The 20395-nt window shown below is 41.0% G+C and overlaps 3 protein-coding genes across 4 annotated transcripts in view; 1 reads left to right on the forward strand and 2 right to left on the reverse strand.

Annotated features, from left to right (window-relative positions):
• Positions 1 to 980: 980 nt before the first annotated feature.
• Positions 981 to 3773, forward strand: pla2g12b (phospholipase A2, group XIIB). Of its 2 annotated transcripts, none has more exons than XM_072391204.1 (4): positions 981 to 1524; positions 1983 to 2071; positions 2180 to 2345; positions 2485 to 3773. In XM_072391204.1, the coding sequence occupies exons 1-4, from the start codon at positions 981 to 983 to the stop codon at positions 2601 to 2603; spliced, it is 918 nt and encodes a 305-aa protein (XP_072247305.1). In that variant the 3' UTR covers positions 2604 to 3773. The 2 variants fall into 2 exon arrangements, with proteins under 2 accessions (XP_072247305.1, XP_072247306.1); XM_072391205.1 differs by having other exon boundaries at positions 1983 to 2059.
• Positions 1156 to 13589, reverse strand: oit3 (oncoprotein induced transcript 3). Its single transcript, XM_072391203.1, has 9 exons — positions 13481 to 13589; positions 9178 to 9552; positions 8940 to 9050; positions 7121 to 7243; positions 6894 to 7016; positions 5784 to 5944; positions 5202 to 5614; positions 4216 to 4315; positions 1156 to 4063 (listed from the first exon to the last, which is right to left on the reverse strand). Exons 1-9 carry the CDS (start codon positions 13536 to 13538, stop codon positions 3911 to 3913), a joined length of 1617 nt encoding a protein of 538 aa, XP_072247304.1. The 5' UTR covers positions 13539 to 13589; the 3' UTR covers positions 1156 to 3910.
• Positions 13590 to 16552: 2963 nt separating this feature from the next.
• Positions 16553 to 20395, reverse strand: part of mcu (mitochondrial calcium uniporter) — a 47747-nt gene continuing 43904 nt past the window's right edge. Inside the window, exons 8-9 of the mRNA XM_072391212.1 lie at positions 20242 to 20358; positions 16553 to 20091 (exon numbers count right to left, since the gene is read on the reverse strand). Of these exons, the coding sequence (XP_072247313.1) occupies positions 20011 to 20091; positions 20242 to 20358 (198 nt within the window). The 3' untranslated portion in view covers positions 16553 to 20010. The remainder of the gene's footprint in view (positions 20092 to 20241; positions 20359 to 20395) is intronic.

Below are 20395 nucleotides of genomic sequence, written 5' to 3' on the forward strand. Positions count from 1 at the left end.
CCAGCTTACAATAGAGGAGGAGGAAAAAAGAACATTAAATATTGTCCTTTTTTAAAATTATTTATTTCCACATGGTAATCTGCATGAGCAGGAGATAATATGTATTGTTGTGCAGAATGGATCATTTAGATAAAGAGTCCATAACATAATTCCCAGTAGTATGATTTACGCATCTTGGCAGGAACACTGAAAAGGTCTTTTTTTTTTTTCACAGAATTGGGAGCAAATTGCTCTATAAACACAAGATGGCACCAGAGATATGTGAGAAAAGTGCACCATAGAACAAACACAAAGTTCAGCACCAGAAAAGGATTCATTTGCTGGCTTCACTCTGGAATTGCAATTAATTTGTTTAACAGATTTCCCTTCTGTTGTTTTAATTTTTTCACTTTTTTAACCCTTGAACATGGACTTAAACAGACGGATCTCAACATGTTAATGTTGTTAAAGTCCCCTTAAATGAAAAAGAATGTTTTGCTTGTCTCTGTTCTTATTCAGTGCTGAGGTGTCAGTTTGTGACCTTTATCAAAAGCAGCAAAGATAGTTTGAGGTTTGTGATGTCTTGAGAAAGGTCATGGTGGAGACGCAGGGGGAGCATTAAAAAGAAATCTGAGGAGGGTTTTCCTCTAGGCTCAGTTTCCATGGGACTTAAGTCATAAAAATGTAATTATAACTCTGTGAACAAAACTGTGGAGAAACACTCATTTGATATATTCAATAACCACAAAGAATGAGAGGATTAGCGGAGTTATAGAGGCTTTTCTATGGTGTGATATGGTGTGACCTTTAACCCTGATAGGACAAAGTGTCTTGTTGTCTGCGCCAATCTAATCAGAGGTCAAAGTCTGCACTGTGGCTGACAGAGGCAGTAAGAGCAGAGTGCGTTTTTGCCTGTCACTGTCTAAGCTCTTCCCTCCCTGGAAACAACACTTCACTTTGTGAAGAACTACCTTTGCTTGGATTGTCGCCAGTTCATCATCATGTTGCTCCGGATTTTGGTCCTGCTCCTCCTCTGCTTGTCCTCGGGCATGTGTGCCACTTTAGGCTTCTACCAGACCGAAGCAAAGGAGGAAGACGCAGCTCCCGCTGTGGCAACACCTGCTGAAGATGCCCATGGAGGCGCCTCTGAGGCTAATTCCCTTTTTGGCGACAAACTTTTAGCTAAAATACTCGCGGTGGATAACCAGGGAGGTGATCGACCTGAAGTGGAGGTTCGTGTGGCGGATGGTGCAACAGTCAAAGAGCCAGGGGCAGACAGTGATAAGCCTGCTGGAGACATCCCTCCCACTGAAACTCTTACCAAGGAAGCTGTCACTCAGAGACCTCCATCTGAGGAGGAGGCCAATGAGATCAGACCAGTCCAGACAGACAAGTCCCCAAACAAACCCCAAGCACAAGAAGATGAAAACAGTTGGAGCCTCAATTCAATTAGAAATAGTTTTCAGAATATTCACGGATACTTTGACTCTCTGGTTGAGCTGGTCGGGGGACGCGACGGTGTCTGCCAGTACCGCTGCAGATATGGTAAGACTGAATATGTTTTTTTTTACACATATGATCACTTTACATTAGTCTTATACAGAGTATTGTAAATACCTAATGCAGTGAACCGTACTGATGCAACATCAGTGATGAACCTTCATAAATGTTATTTTGAAGCCAAAAATCTGTATCGGCTATTTGTTTGGTCAGCTCTCTTTCATTTTAAAGAAATTGATCTGGTCTCAGTTTACAGCCACTTACTTCTTGTAAGCCTCAGGCTGTGACTGAAACTTGAATTCTTTTTTTTTATCAGTCTGGAAGGTGCATGTCCTTTCAGTTTCACAATCAATGCAGATGTTCTCAAACAGAAGTTACATCTTATCTGTGAAGTGACACACACCTGACGATAGAGATATACTGTACTGTTATCTTTTGCTGAAGGGATGTGATTGCATCAAATAAGTTTGTAAATGTTAAATGGAACTTTTCTGCCTTCATAGGTGAACTTCCACTTCCTCGCCCGGGCTACCAGCAAGCAGAGCCCAACGGCTGCAGCTCTTCTCTGGTGGGATTCCAGGTGAATGCTGCTGTAGGTGGCCTTTTCATAGCACCAACAGCCCAGAGCTATACTGTTCAGCCAGCCATACCTATGTATCAGTGAACCGTTCTGATGCAACATTGTTATTTGTTTTGGTAGCTTGATATGGGAGTCCCTGCTATGACAAAGTGCTGTAACCAGCTTGATATGTGCTACGACACTTGTGGCATGAATAAGTACGACTGTGACGGCAACTTTCGCTCATGCTTGCATGACATCTGCTCTGACCTTAAGAAGAGCCTCGGCTTTGTGTCCAAGGTACAAGGTGAGAAGTTTGCAAGTATCTACTTACTCCCAATTCCTAAGCTGTGTACTTTTACCACCAGGATCATAATGCAAAATTGTGAGTTATTGAAAAATAAGCCTGCGTCTCCCCTCTCTCTGTTTCTTAACCCCCCCTCCAGCCTGTGAATCGATGGCAGACACTCTCTACAACACAGTGTGGACTTTTGGTTGCAGGCCCTACATGAACAGCCAGAGGGCAGCGTGTGTCTGCGAGGGAGAGGAGAAGGATGAACTGTGACACACAGCACTACGGACATCTCTACTTTCACAGATGAATAACATAGTTGTGGAAATTCCCATTTATTACACAGTACATTTATAGGCTTTTTGTCAAAGAGGAGACACCTCATAAAGGCCCCGCTCAAGATTCCAAGACCGGGCATTAAAATGACGTAAATGGGAATTCAAGTGAACTGTTTCGTAGGATTTATTCACAAGGAGATATCAAGTGCCTAAATATGACTTTCAGAATCATCATTAGTTGCTCTTGCATATTTAACCCTCCTTACTCCTCATCTTAGGCCAAAATTAGGCCTCTATGACTCCATTACCATAAATTACTTGATGACTCCAAACAAAGTGCCTGATAGGAGGATGGAAAGGATATGGAAGTCAGATTAATTTCCTTATATAGTTAAGCTCAAGATTATTACTGAGGTGCACATGGCATTCTGCTACACCTAAAGTTTGCCAAGCTCAAACGCAAAGTCAATATCACGTAAATGTAAAGCCCATTACAGCTACAATGCTCCTGTTTGATGTAAGTTATTCGGCAGTTATTTGCTACTTTTTATGAATAAATGTATGACTAATGGCAATTTAACTGACATGATTACCTCCAGATTGATAGTCAGAGTGATGAAGCGTGTGTATAATTTCCTGGCACAGCTCACTAATATCTCTTTTCTGCCACAGTATAATGTGCGACATGCTCCCCAGCCATCGATTACACGTAGCAAATGACTTAGAATGCATCTAAGGACGTTCCACTTCTATTTTCCTAGTCAGTGATGGTGTGAAATATGAACCATTTTTATAAATCTAGAAAGTCTCCAAGCTGTAATTAAGCCTAAGAAAAGCCCCAAAGTGTGACCTAGAAAAACATCTGTCGTGCTGTAGTTGTTAGAAACGCACTGTGGCCACTCTGAATGGTTTCTAATAGAAATGTCAATCACTTTAATGTCAGTAAACTGTGCTGCGAGGTAAAGTGGCAAAGATACACAAACTCATATGTGCTGGGTCATCACCAGCCCAATGAATAACACTGGAACTAAGACAAAAAAGGGAAGTACAATGTACTGCTAAGTGTGTTTCTATGTTGTACTTTAAAGGGACAGTCCGATAGACTTATTAGCATACACATCTATTTGTTGTTTTACCTGCCAAATAAATTGGATTGGTCTGTTCATCTGAAAGTGTAGTTTTTCTGTTCCTAGCACGCACAGCTGCCATGTTCTCAGTGTTTTTCTGGATATTTTCTTTTTCTTTTTGTTATGGTTTCTTGTTAGCATCATTGTCAAGGCAGAATGTAAATGGGGCCTATGGTCAAGGCAGAATGTAAATGGGGCCTGTGCTCAGTGTGCGTTGATCCTGAGATTCACCCATCTGAATCTCCCGTCTGGCACGTCCCCGGCAGCGCCGGGCACAGCGGGTGTCTCCTGCCCTGCATACCAACACCTGGCAGTGGAGGAACACTTGCTGTAGACACAGGAGACAAGCTTGTTTTGAGGTTTTAAGATGGAACAAAATACCATTGCATAATAAAGGATGCTGCTAATGCATACAGTCTATCTTCACAGTATAGTACATTATATTTGCCAGGTGGCTCCCAGCATGCTTCTTTTACTCACTCGATTGTCCTTGCCAATGAACTTGAAAACGGGGACCTGGTAATGCTTGGAGAGCTGGTCCTTGGATGAGTACTGTGTCACTGTCTCATCAGAGATGCATCTGTGCAGGAGGCCAAAGAGAAAAAACAATGCAGGCAGCTGACATCTCAACACAATACTATTTCTTTAACCTTGATGTTGATAATGAGAAAGCATAAAAACAGATTCAAATCCATGCTCTGTCGATGTCCACAGTGCAGCATTAGAAAATCTCACTCTAGATAAATATTTAGCCAAAAGTAAATGTTTCATATATAAGGCCACATTAAGCATTCATGTTTTCTCTCCATATTCATCAAAATTTGAGGCCAGTGCCATTTTTCATTTGACATTTCTCTGAAGGACTGAAGATTCCCTGTCATATAACTGTCAAGCATGAAGCTAAGGACTTTATAAACAACAGCTGGGTATGACGCCGTTGATATTAATGATAAAGTTGCAGGATCAAATGCATCTCTAGTTTTAACTTGACAGAACCGAGAAGGCAAAGATTAGCATTATCATCATCATTAGTGGAAGTCGCAGTCATTTTGAAACAATTTCATGTGATCATTTTGGTGACACTGCAACTACAAAGCAGCTATAGCTATTTTCTCTCTGCTACTCATTAATAATTCAGAGGTGCTGATGAAGTGTAGCATTTCTGTCATTAAAATATTTTTGCTCAGCCAAAGGTGATATCCTACTTCTACTATACACTAACACATCTCTTTCTGTGTAGTTGATCATCCTGTCTGGAAAGATTAACCTGATACCAGCAAATGCACAAGTTACCTGGATGCAACTTATTGTATCGTAACTTTAGCTAATAGGGAGTAGTTGGAATAAGATCCTTTTAATCAAAAAATTGCATCGGTACACAGTTTCACTGCTTGTGTTTGCTCATAGTTTAATATGTCATGTAATGTTGCATATGATGTGACGCTAATGCTGTGAAAGTTATTCACCCATCTTTGATGAGGTAATACTTGAGGGCCTGGTCAGCGTTGGGCCCTGGTGTTGCGAAGCAGCTCTCCACCAGGGAAGTGAGGCCTTCCACTCTCTCCTTTGGCTCCACCCCAAAGAACAGGGAGTCGTGCAGGCGCAGCTGGGGCGGGGTGCTGTAGCGCTCTGAGAACTCAGCGTTCTTGAATAGCTCCAGGTTGAACTGGAAGACTCCCTCACTGTGGCTTTCCAGCTCCAGGGCTGAGCTACGCAGACTTGCCTGGTATCCGTCTGACACGTGGTATTCCCGGGGGAACTCACAGGTGACCGGGAGGAGTAATTTACTAGTCCGGACTATTAAGTCCCGGCTGCTGCCTGAGCTGCTCCTGGGTAGGCCTGTCACCAGGTTGGTCCCCACAATCTTGTCACTTGTCACCTCGAAGCAAATATCTATTTCACTTAAATGGCTTTTTCAGTCAGCAACAACCTCTGAAGTGAGTAACTATTTTAAAATATATTGCATTCAGTTTTTTCTTGCCCTAATCTTACACACAAACAATGCACACACTCAGTGGAAAAAAACATGTCACCCCAAAGCAGCTGACCTCCACAACTGTGCCGCACGTCTTGAGGCTGAAGCTGAGGTTGATGTGTGTGCCATTGGAAACACCTCGACAAGAAGAGTTGGACAGAAAAAGTTCCAGTCCACCGACAAGGTCTTTAGGAACTGATACTGTGATAGAGCTGGAGTCACACTGGACCGGCACTGCAGGGATTGGAGTGAGAAAAGAGGTTAAAATAACCCCACTGTCAAGTAAAGTGAATAGAACCTTTAAACTCACACTGTCTGCTTAACAGGAAACTACATGAAGAAAGTGAGACTGTGTGAGAATACTCTTGAAAGCAGAAAGTGATGTCCTACAGTGATCAATCACTTACTGATTGACACCAGTATTCACCATTTTCTGCCTCTCAGGTGATGGTTTGCTGCTCGTTTTACATGATGGAAATTCAAGATGAGCTTAATTCATTAATATTAAGCAATTAATTAATTAAGTTGGCGAATTGAAAGAAAACTCATTTAAATCTATTCTGATAACCCATCATTTGAGAATTTGTTGTTGTGATCTCTTTAAAAAAAAAGACTCTAAGTGAGAGGGGGTATGATTTGTGTCATGAACAATGATAAATAATAAATAACCAGATCCTGAAATATATATGATATATATCTATATGCCTGGAAAAAAGTTTTTGTTGTTTTTTTCCCCTCCCAATACACAATTACACACCTGTGAAGATAAATGCAAACACATTTGTATTCCTAATTTCAGCCTCCTTGGCGACTCCCTCTACTGATGTGAAAAAGAAAGAACACCCACTTCCAAAGATTTTTCATACTGGAGCATCATCTCAAAATCCACCCGGTTCTTATCACATTTTGAAAATGGGTAAATACCTCAGTCAAAGACCATGACATATTACACAGGGTCATTGTCTATTTAACAAAAACTAAGACAAAATTCAGAAGCAGTGAGTGAAAAAAAAGTCTATCTCATTACTCAATAACTTGTAGAACCATCCTTAGCCACAATAGCTCAAAGCAATTGTCATTTGTATGACATGATTAATTTCAAGAGCTGGTAGAGATCTGATGATTTTTATTACTTTCCGAAACGTTAAACCTTAGAATACCTTCTTCTCACACACATACACACCCTGGCATGTGCGCTTGTCATCTCCCAGCTCCAGCCCTCTGGGACAGTAGCACCGGTAGGAGTCCAGCAGCTTGGAGCAGCCATGGCTGCAGCCTCCATTGTTGACATGACAGCCTGCGATCTCTGGATGAAGCAGTAGAGAGATATGCAAAGTATTAAGTACACTAACACTAAGCAGATCCCTAGTTTAATTATCTCTGTACAACACCAAATGGTGTGTCTCATACCTCTACAGTTGTATCCATCCTCATCCAGTACTCTACCCCGCCCACAGTCGCAACGCCTGGAGCCTTTGGTGTTCACACACACCTCCGCACAGCCACCATTGCCATTTTCACATTCATTTATATCTGAACACAGCATAGGCAGCACATCTTTCATGATATTATCATCAGATGAGTCTTGTTTTAATCCACTGACCACCAGATGGGAGGAGTTTATCACCTCCAAGCAATTAATTTTATTTTTTCAAGGAGGAGGATGATAAATTGACTCTAAAGAATATTAAAATGGAGAATATAATAGGGAGAGAGTTAGTAAAGAAATAATGATGGATTAAATAAGCATGGGGAGAAAAGTAAGAATCTAGTAGAGGGTGAAAAGATAGTGAAGATAGAGGAATGCAGAACAGGAGAGAGAGAGGCAGATTTAGTTGAAGGGTGTATAAAGATAGCAGTTTTCAGGCTGTCTGTGATCACCCTGCATGCCTGTCATCCATCATTAGGTGCCAGTGTACCACACATACACACAAACACACACACATGCCTTCTCACATGACATTACGCGTACCTATATTAATTTCCTGGAGACTTAGTCCAACCATGATCAAAAAAGCATTGATCTTAAAATGTATCCTTTTACAGTGCAATATGAGACCTTACGTTTGGTCCCTATAATGTGTCTTTTTAAACCCATTTAGGTCCCCACAACATTGATAATACGGTAAGTTGAGGTGGTGGCAGCAAACATAAACAACAATCTGTTACTTTTTCCATCAACAGTGGTTGCTTCTGTCATCATTTCTAGACATTCGAATATAAAATTAGGTAGAAGTTGTTGGTTTGGAAGTGTAATTGTGATATAAACTACACTCTTTTTGGAAGAGAGTCAGATCTCCAAGATAACACAAATTAAAGCTGGGACTTCGTTTCCAACGTTTCAAAAGAAATTAGACTTTTTTTTAAATTATTGATTACAGTCCTAGCTCCATTTAAAGTTTAGCCACCCAGAGAAACTTGGGCTCTCATAACTTACTGAGGTCTCAGACCTTGTTCACAGTTGAAAAGGCGAAGTGATGCAAATTAGACTTTGTCCCAACAATCAGTAGTTTTTGGCTCCTCAAAGCATTAAACACGCACTTTTATAATTAGAATATCTGATGCTCAGGAGGATGTATAGAACACTGCAGGTCATAATGTTATCAAGAAATAGCATTTAGCAGAAAAGCTGGAGGTCAGTTTGAGGTTTGCAAGAAAACTTTGTGAGAGAGAGCTGCTCATCTAATTATAAAAACAAATTAAATCCCGTTTCACTGCAACCATCAGGATGAGTAATCAGTGGTACACCGTTCCACTCTGCACAGACACCTTCACATATAGTAACTTTATGGAAGAGTGATGAGAGTAAAGAAAACTTCTCACAGTACATCACAAAATTCAGCAACACAAGACTGCACAAGAGCATCTAAACAAGCCTAATGCATGTTAGAAAAAAGCCTTGTGAAATGAAATAGGACTTCATAAAAAATTCTGTGGACAGATTACAAAATAGCAGCAAATTCGAGACAGCCCCAAGCACATATGATATGGAACTAGAAACCTTTTTGAAAGAGCAATGGATAAAAATATCTCAAATAGAAACTTAAAGACTATAAAAAGTGTAACAAGCTTCAACACTTGACTGTAATACTCAAATATCTTGAAACAGGCTTTGTTTTTTGTTTGTTATTCTGAAAACACTCTATCTGTCTATCTGTCATCTGTAGTTATCTTTTCCTCTTGAACAACTTGTCTGTCTCCTCTCTCGCTTCCTCCCTGTCTGTCTCACCCAGGCATGTCTGTGTGTCTGGTCCCAGGACAGTCCCAGGCGCACAGCGACAGTCAGACTCCGGACATCCGGGGCCTGTGCAATCGACCTCATCACAGATATCGTAGAAATCTGTGAAACAAACACACGCACACAGGCAGTAAATGTCAAGCAAATGAAATGCTTCTTGAAAGTGAAAAAAGTGAAAATAAAAAGAAGATTTATAGAAAAAATAAAAAAAACTGTCATCCTAACTCACGGCCACAGTAAACATGGAAGCAGACGGAGGGTCTGGGCAGGCGGTAAACAAAGTATCCACCAGGACAGGCCTTCACATCCACGCTGGAATTCCAGTGACAGCAATTGTCAGTGAAGCTGGCACAGACAGGCAGGGTCACGATGCCTTCATCGAGCTGGGGGTGGTTGCCATTGAGCCATATGGGGGCGTGTGTGCCACAGTGATTCTCAGTTATGCAGAAGGTAGGCATGGCATCCCCGGCCATGCCAGTGAAGCGGTACCATTCCCCCGCCACATGGCTGTCGCAAAGGGGCCCGCCAGATGACTGGTTGACGTGGAAGTCAGTGTTCCTCCAGGGTTCATTCAGACTGATGTAAGCAGAGCACGGGTCCAGGGCTGAGAGGGGGGGGTAGGGAAGGCGTGAGTGAACAACACGTCGGTGTTCACTTTGACATTGCACACAAATGTAAATTTGCTCTCAAATGACTCAGTAATTCTTGAAACACATTATTACCTTATGAAGGGGCGTACAGCAGAGAGTTAACTCTGGACAACAAACTGTACTGGCCGGCAATTTTATTCTCAGATACTTACATTTCCCCTATCTGTAATTCAGCCACAGACAGTTGATACTGATCCCCCTCTTGGGCACAGCATTGTTGTGAGTCATGCATTTGAATGGCCCAGGTTTGTAAAACACACCAATGGTAGGACTGCTGAAGTAATGTAACAACCAGCCAGAAATAGATCACTTACAAATCTGTTTGTAGATTTTTTTCTTTTTGAATATTTCGCATTTTAGAGGCCATTGTTATGAATTATTGCTCATATGGGCAACACTTCCCTGATACAAGTTTGCAAGTTTGTTTTTGTAATGTTGGGTTCTGTTGCTGTATCTGTTCATGCTGCATTCAGAAACAGATACATTTCCAACTTCCAGCTGGGTAACAACTTTGCAGAATGCCAACAAAAAGTCTGATGCCTTTGGAGGAATCCGAAAAAGTAGACAAACTACAGGAAGAGCTTCATCTTCACAGCTATAAAACCAAACATGACCTACATCTGAGTTACAGCAGATGCTGCCTGATTTGAAGTTGTGGGTGGGAATAAAGATGGTGACGCTGTATATTTCCACTCTGGACTGATACTACGATGCAATGGTACCATAAAAAGTCTGAAAAACTCACCACTCACCTATACTTTTAGATTTAGTTTAGTAATTAATACTTTTAGTAATGAACACTTAATCACTCTAATTAATATATGTCAGTTTCAGTATCTATGTTAGCCTTAATTAACATTATACTCTAACATTATTTGTTGTCTCTTAATTTATTTAAACCTGTATGATTGTAGCTGAGTCTTCCAACAATTGAGTTCTCAATTCCCAAAACCTTGGACAGAACAAATTCCCATGTTAAATGTAACAGATTGTGTGATGATGGAAATTGTCATCAATCCAGGTACACACTGCTCCCATGGTGTTCAATTTGTAAAAAAAAAAAAAACAGTGTTAAAACAGAACCATATATTGAAATCATTACATGATTTGGTTGTATTTTATGTTTCAATTCAGTTATATCTTAAATATAGAATATATTTTTGCAAAGAACAAAACCATCTGAAAGAAAGATGCATTTCTTGGCTGTGAAGTTACATTTAGCAGACTCTGTGACAGTTTTCTTTATTCAGAATCAAATTACTTTAAAATATATTGGAATAGGAGAATGGAAATTTGTATGATTTATATGATTGCTGTAAAAAAGGATTTCATGGATGTTCATTCAGTGGGTGGGGCTCAGAAAGAATTGCAAAACATTTCAAATGTAGCTTAGAAAGACCAACTCCAAGTACGGTGAGAATAGGTCTAAGGTTTTCCAAAGTCTCATGAACTTGATAGAGGTTTTCACGTGAACATTTGAAAGAAAACTGCAATTGCAAAACATGATGCCATGCTAAAGGTTGTCAAATTATTTGAAAATGGTGTTATACAATTATTATCTGTTCTCAAGTACATTCCAGTGATGTTCATAACACTGCAGCCGCCTTATTTTTCAATATTTCGAGTACATTTTTCAGCTAATAGAAGAAAGTGTTGACGTGATTACATTTCTGAATGTGTATTTTGTTGCTTTTGTCACTTTTATGGCATTGATACTTTAATCGATACTCTCTGTCAGTGCTGCCTTCCACTAAACCTGTGCAGACTTTGTTGTCCGCACTTTGTTTTCGTTTAGATTTTCTCAGGTTTTGGGGTGTTTGTTTCTGAGATTTCCACCTCTGCATCAACATTATGCAGAACAACGTTTCTGGGTCGAGTCCAATCTGGGGCTTTGGTGAAGGTCATTCTGCATCTCTCCCTGAGATAAGCAGAAACTTCACCACTTATACTTTTAATTCTTGGGTAGTTTTAATGAAAGCTGCTCATAGATTGGCTTATAAAAGCCATAACGTGTAATTTTCCAGAGCTGTGAGCATTAGGATCCACAACTAAAATTGATTTCACCTCCATTATATTAGGGGTGGAAAAAATATCTCAGAAATCAAATAGGATGTGTCTGGTCATGTGACTGTCTAGCATGAATGGTTACTCCATTAAATACTATAGTAAAGGTTTGAAGGGTCTCAGAGACTACTGATCTATGCTGCCTATTTGAGCACTCTTGTTACCTTGGAGCAAATCTTCCTATCATCGAGATAAAAGGTAACCGAGTCAGGTGTAAATCAAGATAAACAAGCTTTCCACAAAGGATTCTTTATCCTCTGAGTTGTCAGAGACGACTGTCGGTGACGACTCTTTTCACCACAGTCAGTTGTGCATAATCAGGAAAACAACTGAACAGGAAGAATAAACAGTCAATAGTTGCAACCTTCTTTATGGCCTCTCCACAGTGTAATTAAGAGGCAGACATAGAACAAAAGGAGATAACATAAGGACCTGGGCAATGCAGACAGGAACGAAAGCATTAATGAGTGAATTTTTGGAAGGCGTGGAGAAACAGCAGGAGGCTGATCAGTGCAGCATCCGCTGTGTTAAGCAAAGCCAGACAGCATGAGAGCTGACAACCAGCTCCAAACAGTTTACTGGAGCATTGATCACGATTATATCCAGTGGTCTTGCTTTCCATTCAGAGGAATTGCATTACATAAGATCCCCATATTTTACGCTTTCCAGTATCTTGTATTAAAAGTGCACTAACTGCAGTCAAGGCCGAGAGGAGATTTACAGTAACAATAACAGTATGTTTCTTAAATCTTCTGTCAGAAGTGCTCATGAAAACACACACTCAGTGTGAAGCCATCAACTAAGACTTAAGTGTTGAACCCAATTTGTGGCCACAAAGCACACACATATCATTTTCACCCTCCATCCACTGCTGGACAGTCCACCATATCACTATGCTGCTGCAATAAAAGCAGAGGGAGGAATCCATATAGCCTGAGAACCTCTGATGACATTAACAACCATTTGTGGAGACGTACAACTGGCTCACAGTGCTCATGTTCGAGCTGCACAGAAGGGGCAGAGGACACAGCTGACTCATGTGGTTATATGCTAATAGGAGTATTAAATCACCCACATGAGGCCTGAACTTTATTTGGCTTTTACAGAGAAAGTAGAGCCAGACCTGGATGATCATTCAGACTCCTCTTATCTGTGCTGATGAAGACCAACAGATCCAAATTTATTGCTCATACTTTTGTGTTGAAGGATACATGTCTTTTCTAATCAAAATTAACAACAAACTAATCATGCTGACAACTGTACCCCTTAAAAGCCTGACAGGCTTTTTTTGTCTTGCATTAGACCCACAGTGATGCCCAAAGTATTGTAAACACATCCCTAAGCCACAGCAAAACCGGATGACATGGTGATTTATTACAGTAAACAAAAGAACTTCACTTTATTTTAGGTCAATCCCCCTTACATTGTTTTAGTGCTTAACTGCTCATACCAAACGCATGTATTTCCACAGCTGAAACTAGTCCCAGAGTAAGATCTTTCAAATAACTGACTTCATGAAAAATGACTGCATTGTAGGAAATCATGAAGCCTTAACGTCAGGAAAATATATTTGTGACCCATTTTTAAAGATTTGCAAGCTCAGTACAAAAAGTAGTCTCGAGGCTGACTGCAACATACAGGAAACTGAAATATTTAGAGAAAGACCAATAGGGGGATGGAATTGTGTATTTTAATTGGGCATTACCATTAAATCTATAGCAGAAAATAACTGTTACAAAAGCAAACAGGAAAGTAATTTCATAAAAACTATAGCAGAATTCTGATTCTGGGTATGAATATGTGAAATGATGCACTCACCTACACCTGCAACTGCAAAAGCCTCCTGCAGCAGACTGATGATTACTAAAAAAATCATGATATGAATTATTCCATCACTGTTGGATAAAAGATAATCCAAGCTCAGGCCTTAGAGTATATGGAAGTGTAACGCTTCTGTGTGTCTTTAATAGGGCCTCTTATCTGAGCCATATTGTTATGTATCTTTGTCACCTTGAACCACTGACCCTCTGCTCCCTGAATCCAGAGGCAGGACCATCCTCCCATTGTTTCAAACAAGAATCTGTCTATTCACCTTCCTCTGTGCCTATACACATGCTCTTAAGATACTCCACGCAACTTAATCTACTGTCATGCTAAGAGGAAGTGTGGCTTATTCCACTTTAGCATGTCCGTCTTTTTCTTTCGGATATTTTCTTGTCATAAAGTGTGTCAAAATACAAGCAATGACCTGGTCTGCAGGATGAGTCAACAAAGTGATTCATCTGTTTAGCGTCATATTGAAGGATCTGTCACATTAGGATGACAACAAGGGTTGCATACTCAGGATTTCCTGTAGTGTAGACCGAGTCCCTTAGTTAAGACACACACTTTTTTTTTTGGTTTTTCAGTTTTGTTTCTCCACATATTCAAATTAAGAGGGATATTAGTCCACAAATCTTACTATAGAGGACACATTTCAGGCAAATTGATCAAACACAAATTATGCTTATAGTATCCACTTGGAGGGATGTGTTGTCATTTACAACACACAGGAATTTCCTGTGGCGTTTGGCTGTGCATCGCGGCGTGATGAGTATATAGCTGAACATGCTCCTGTGACTGTGTTCGGCCTGCCATCACTAAGTCGTAGCTGGCTGCATTTCACATTGATAGGACAGGAGGAGGGCTTTGCAGTATTGATACAAAGCAAGAAAAATGTAGATACTGTTCTACCATGGAGCTTAAATGTAGACCAGTTCATGGTTTCCATGTCTTATGGGGTCCTTGTGGATCTGAGTGATGCAGATGTTGACATCTACCAAGACAGCAAGGGTCTACACTAACCTCTAAAGTTTGTCTCAGTGCTGAACATTCCCTGCAAGCTCATGATCAAGGTTACTGGATACAACTCCAGCATCTAGTGACACGTGCAAAGTGTTTTTGAGGAGAGGATGAAAGCTTCTATCCCTGTGCTATTGGGAATTTTCCATTTTGCCATTTGCGAGTGTGGAATGCTCCAGCGTCACCTTGTGCTACAGCTGTGCAGCTGTGTTCTGACAGAGATATACTCGCTTTTTATTATGTATTTGTATCAATAATCAATAATCAATGTATCATGTAATGGGAGGCAGAGCCTTCAGTTATCAGGCCCCTTTCTTGTGGAATAAGCTGCCAGTAAATGTCCGGGAAGCAGACACCCTTTCCACTTTTAAGATTAGGCTTAAAACTCTCCTTTTTGATAAAGCTTATAGTTGGGGATGGCTCAGGTGATCCTGAAACATCCCATAGTTAAGCTGCTATAGGCTTAGACTGCTGGGGGACCTCATCTGTCACACCTTTCCTCACTTGCTCTCTTTTTCCCCTGTTTAATTTCTCAAATAATATTATGTACATGTGACATTATTGTGGTTATTAACTTGTGTTTCCCTGTTCCAACAGGTATCCTTTGAATGGTGTTATCATGTTTTTTCCCCCTCTTTTCTGTCTTCTCAAACCCCAGCTGGTTCGAGGCGGATGTCCACCCTTCCTGAGTCTGGTTCTGCCAGAGGTTTCTTCCTGTTAAAAGGGAGTCGGTCCTTTCCACGGTCGCCACAGGCACGCTCAGGACGGGAGATTGGACTGAAGTTTCGGTGCAATCTGTTGGTTTCCTTAGCTAGGATATTGTTTTTTGAATTGGCTCTATATGAATTAATTGGATTATTTTGAAATGAAATAATTGGATTTAATTGGATTATGATTACAATTAATTGAATTCCAAATGGCTTGAATTGGACTATATCATTTAAGTGCCTTGAGATGACAATTGTTGTAATTTGGTGCAATATAAATTAAACTGAATTGAATTGAATTGAATTTGCAAACATATGATGGCTGCCTTGTGTATGCTGCATCTGGAACATGGGCTGCAGGTGTCCTAAGATGCATTCGCAATATTCAATCAAAATGAGACCTGAAGGGGAAAAATCTGACCGATGTCAAGGGTACAGGAGTCACAAGTGGTAAAAACTAGTCTTTAGACAAGTTTACAGACATTGTCCCACAATCCATCAAACAAACACTGAGTTGTTCCATGTCTATTGATTGGCTCAACTATTCCAACGACTACAAGAAGAACTAAACTTCAATAACTGTTTGGCCTAAAAGCACCCAACTACTGTATATCAATAACAGAGCCAGTGGTTTAGAAGCAAGGAGACGATCATCTTCCCAAATGCGATCCGGTGGGTCCTTTGCTCATGCAGGCCAAAACCACCTACAATCATAACCCATCCAGGAAGCACAGTGGTGATTTGGTGAAGAGAAAAAACACAGTTATCATATCTTGGTCTCGGACATGCAAACAATTTAAAAGCACTGCGTGTAACTATCCAGTATGTCTGTCTGATTGCAAAGACTCAATAAGTCTGTGTAAAACTGATGCAAAGAAACCATAATGTATGACGAGAAAGGTATTCACTGGTTACTTAAAGATGGTAAAATGTTAAAATAAAAGTATGGAAAGTATAAATACTGTATATAAATACAATGTATGCCATTTTCAAAGTGTAAAACCTCTGGCCTCGATGCATTAATTAGTCCAATATTTTACAAATCTAACTGTCACGGTCCAACACCTCTGAGCATAGCTTAGCAAGCCTTTTTTTTTTTTCTTTCCCCAAAATATATCAGGATTTATGTGTCTAAATTCATAATTGGTTTCTTATGAACATTGTAAGTGTCGTGTGTTGATTCACAGGTCTATCTGATAGGATGTCCTGTAGAGGAGGAACTGGAGGTCAAGGAGAGTCGGAGGATATCATCAAGACCTTGAAAAGCTGCTCTTTGTAAACATCTGCAGCGTGTCACAAGAATTACGGTAACAACAACAAAAACTTTATCGGGACAACTGGCTCCAAAAAACTGGATAAGGATTTTATTGATAATTGAATTACATTTCTCTTTTATACATATTTCATAAATGATACAGGATTTTACATTTTTCTTTTTTTTGCCAACATGACAGCATCATATGTCAACTGAAGAAAACAACAAACAAACAAGAAGAGGTCAGAATGAAGAGCGAGATCGGTTCAATCCTATGTTCTGCTTCACTCTTTAGGCATTTTAAACGGCTTATTGTAAGTGCACAAAAAAAAAAGAAAAGAAAACTTAACACACATTTAAAACATAGAATAACAATGAGACTTTGGAGGGGGGGAAAAAAACCTGAGGGTTGATGAAAAAGGCAGAAAAGGGAGAAGAACTGGAGATTTTCCCCCAATAGGCTGAAACTGCACGTCTGACGACTCTCCTTTGGACAAGAGGTCACGAAACCTTCTTTAAAGGTGCACCAGCGGTGGGGGTGGGGGGGGTTTCCATCTACTGGGGAGTGTGAATGCACAGTCAGGGCAGGGGGGTAAGTAGGTGAAGATGGGACTGGGTCGGGGTTTGAGCAGTGGGTTGGCTGGGATGGAAATCACATTTGGCAGAGCAGATTCTAAAGATGCAGCCCTGTCCACTGCCCTTTATTACTAGGAATCTCTACAAACAACGTTCTTAAATTATCTTTGCAGTTATTTTAATAAATCGTCTTTTTTTTTCTTTTCTTTTTTTTTTTTTTAACTTTTTACATAATTTCCCATGTAAACATACATTCATGCAACACCCTCTTTAGAATAAAGTTTCCCTATATTTGATATATTTTGTTGGAAAAAAAAAAAAAAAAAAAAACCAAAAAAAAAAAAAAGGCAATAAACAGTGGATGGTCTGATAAAAAGGAGGTGATGATGGGGAGAAATGTTGCGTAGAGGCCGCAGAGGGGAGGACCTTCCACTGTGCATCGCCAAGGAAACATTGTTTCCTCATTGTGTGTGCGTGTTGTAGCGTGTGGAAGCTGGCCTATTTAGGCGAAATGAATTTAAAGCTAATGATGGAGACTGGATGAAGGCAGAATTGATTCTTACCGGTATTGACAAGCAGCAATTAGGAGCAAAGGATTCGCGGATAGGGTGATCTGCTCTTTGCTCCCAGCGCACACACATGTGGACTCAACAAACATCACTGTTCACACAGAGCGAAAATAGATTTTCCCTCCTTTATATGATCAGCCTGTTCCATGTAACTTTCACAAACCATTTCCTATCTTCTTAACATTGCTGTTCATCCAATAGCTACATTGTCTGTACAGTTCAAATCACTGATTATCTAAAAGGCACCATTTCCCTTGGAGGTAACACGCACATTGCACCAGGTTAGACCAAATCCTTGTGATCTGCATGTCTTAACTACTGATTTGACCCAAAATCATGCATTTTAATATGAAATCTGCAGTTAAACATGCTGATCTCCTCAGTAGGATTCAGCCAGCTGTTCACACACAAGCACAAGATGATCTTAAACTCTGTGGAGCAATGTTGAGTTGTTGATCCTCCCCTCTGCAGAGGTGATCTACTGCAGTTCAAAGTAAAAACAAGTACTTGCGTTACTCCAGAGACAAACGGGGCCTGGGAGAGGGCCACCAATCCTCACCCTGAACAGAAAAACGATGGGCTGACAAAGGCTTTCTCTTTTTTTTTGTGACCGTCCAAAAAAAAAACAAGAACCGCCAACATAAACGTATGGCTTCTACAACCTTTGACTTAATAAGGGGTTCAACTTCAGCTAGATGTGGATGAGACTTCAGCAAGATGTGGCAAAGAAAAGTGTCCAATTAAGTACAAAATTGCAATAATGCTCCTACACATTCACAAATTTCTACTGAGGGCATACCACAGCATGCAGTCTACCCTGCCTTGCCTTTGAGGGAGCAGGGGGGGGAGGGGCATTACAGCAGCAGTGGGAGGAGAAAACTCTGACTTTACTTCAGGATGAAAGAACTTTTCCTTCATCCACTCGAATTATGGTGTCATTTTCCCTTTTCAATTGAAAAGGGGGGGGGGCAGGGGGAATGTAGTTTATCAGATCTTTTAAACTTCAACATGCCTTTGAGTTTGTCTGAGGCCGCAGTAAGTGAACATTTTAACCCTGTCATTATCTTAAACTTTTTTTTTTTTTTGGCCTATCCACAGCCATGTTCACCTTTTTTTTGGCTTTAGCTTTGTGTCGCCCCTCATGGGGACCACAGGGGACTGACCTTTACAGTTAACAGAACGTCGTGACTGATATATTTTGTCATGGGATCACGTGAAACTGTTAGTACAACACAGTAGATGCATACTGTGTTACATTCTTCGTGTTGTACTGCTAGAGGGGTTCTTTATGGCAGGAAATCTTCAGAAGATGCAAATGGCCTTTTCATGAAATGACGTTAGTAAGAGAGCTCCTCCCCCCACTGGAAAAAAACTAGCCTCTGGTCATTTGTTTATTTGATTGTATACATATATATTCATATATTTTTTTCATAACAAATATACTATGGCTTTCAAAATAAAAAGTGCCAAAATATTTTTTTTTTTTGTTTTTTTTTGGAATAAAAGAACACACAGTGATGTTGTTGTCGGTAGGACTCTCATAGTTGCGGATGCCGGGCCGCTACAGGACATCAACAGGAAGAGGAAATGAGCCGTCGTCATCCCTGCGTCCTGTGAGCGAAGATATGCTCCTGACGAAGGTCAAGCAGGGAAGGACAGCTGTCCTTCACCTGGAGGAGGCGTGGCTCAGAGATGGAGAGGCAGCAGAGTTCAGCCACGGCGATACCGAGCTCCCTCCCGTAGAGTGACTGCAGTCAGAACTTCCTTGTAAACTTGTCCCTAGAGCCTGCACTGGCCAAGAGTAGGTGTGTGTGTGTGTGTGTGTGTGTGTGTGTGTATGTCTGAGTGTTGATAGTTTGACTGCCGGCGAAAGTAGAGATAAACTGCTGCGTTGACCTGCAGCGTGGCCAGGGTCTATGTCCAAGCATAGCCAAAGGCTGTCCAAAGGCTGGCCCTCTTCGTGATCCCCGTCTTGGAGTGCCTGCAGGCGTGATGCTTCACTGTTTTGAGGCATATCCATGGCGCCCAATTTGATTCGATCATCATCATCTTCCTTTTTAATCGACCTTTTTCATCCTTCAGCTGCGAGAAGTTTTCAGTTCTGGGTTTTCTCACCATCCTGTTTTCATCTTTGAACAGTTTTTACTTTCAATTCCAACGGGAGATTTCAGTCAGGAAAGTAAAAAGGAAAAACAAAACAAAAAACTAATCGGGAGAAAAAAAAAAAACCTAACTCCCACTGTCGAGAACGAGAAAGGATTAGTGGGTAACGGAGGAATTTGGGGGGGGGGGTCTGAGGAAAGCTGGGGGCATCAGGAAAGGAAGACGGGTGTTGGACAGCAGAAGGAAAGAGGGAAGGGGTGTTGTAGGAGCTCAGAGAGGAGGGAGTCACTCTTCACATCAATTTTTATCGGTGGTGAGCTGCTGAACTGGGAGCTGGAGCTGGAGCGGGTCCCGTAGACGCTTCAGATCCAACTCCACCTGGGGAGACAGAGACGGGGGGGGGGGGGGGGGGCACGAAGGGTTGGTTACAAATCAAAGTGGTGAAATGTAAAATGTGTAAGACCCCGGTTTGACTGCAGAGTCTGTTTTTACATCACAAAACACGCAGCTATCACCGAGCACCCGTACCTCAGCAACATCATCTTTCAGCTTGTTGTACTTCTCAATGTCGAAGCGTGTCCTTTTCACCCCCTTGTGGAAGAACAGCAGATACTGTCTGTCTCTGGCGTCGGGGTAAACATACTCCTGCAGGTTATAGAGAGACACAGACGGAGCACTTTGT

Source organism: Leuresthes tenuis, unplaced genomic scaffold (genome assembly GCF_036924035.1).
Source record: "Leuresthes tenuis unplaced genomic scaffold, fLeuTen1.0.hap1 SCAF_8, whole genome shotgun sequence".
NCBI lineage: Eukaryota > Metazoa > Chordata > Actinopteri > Atheriniformes > Atherinopsidae > Leuresthes > Leuresthes tenuis.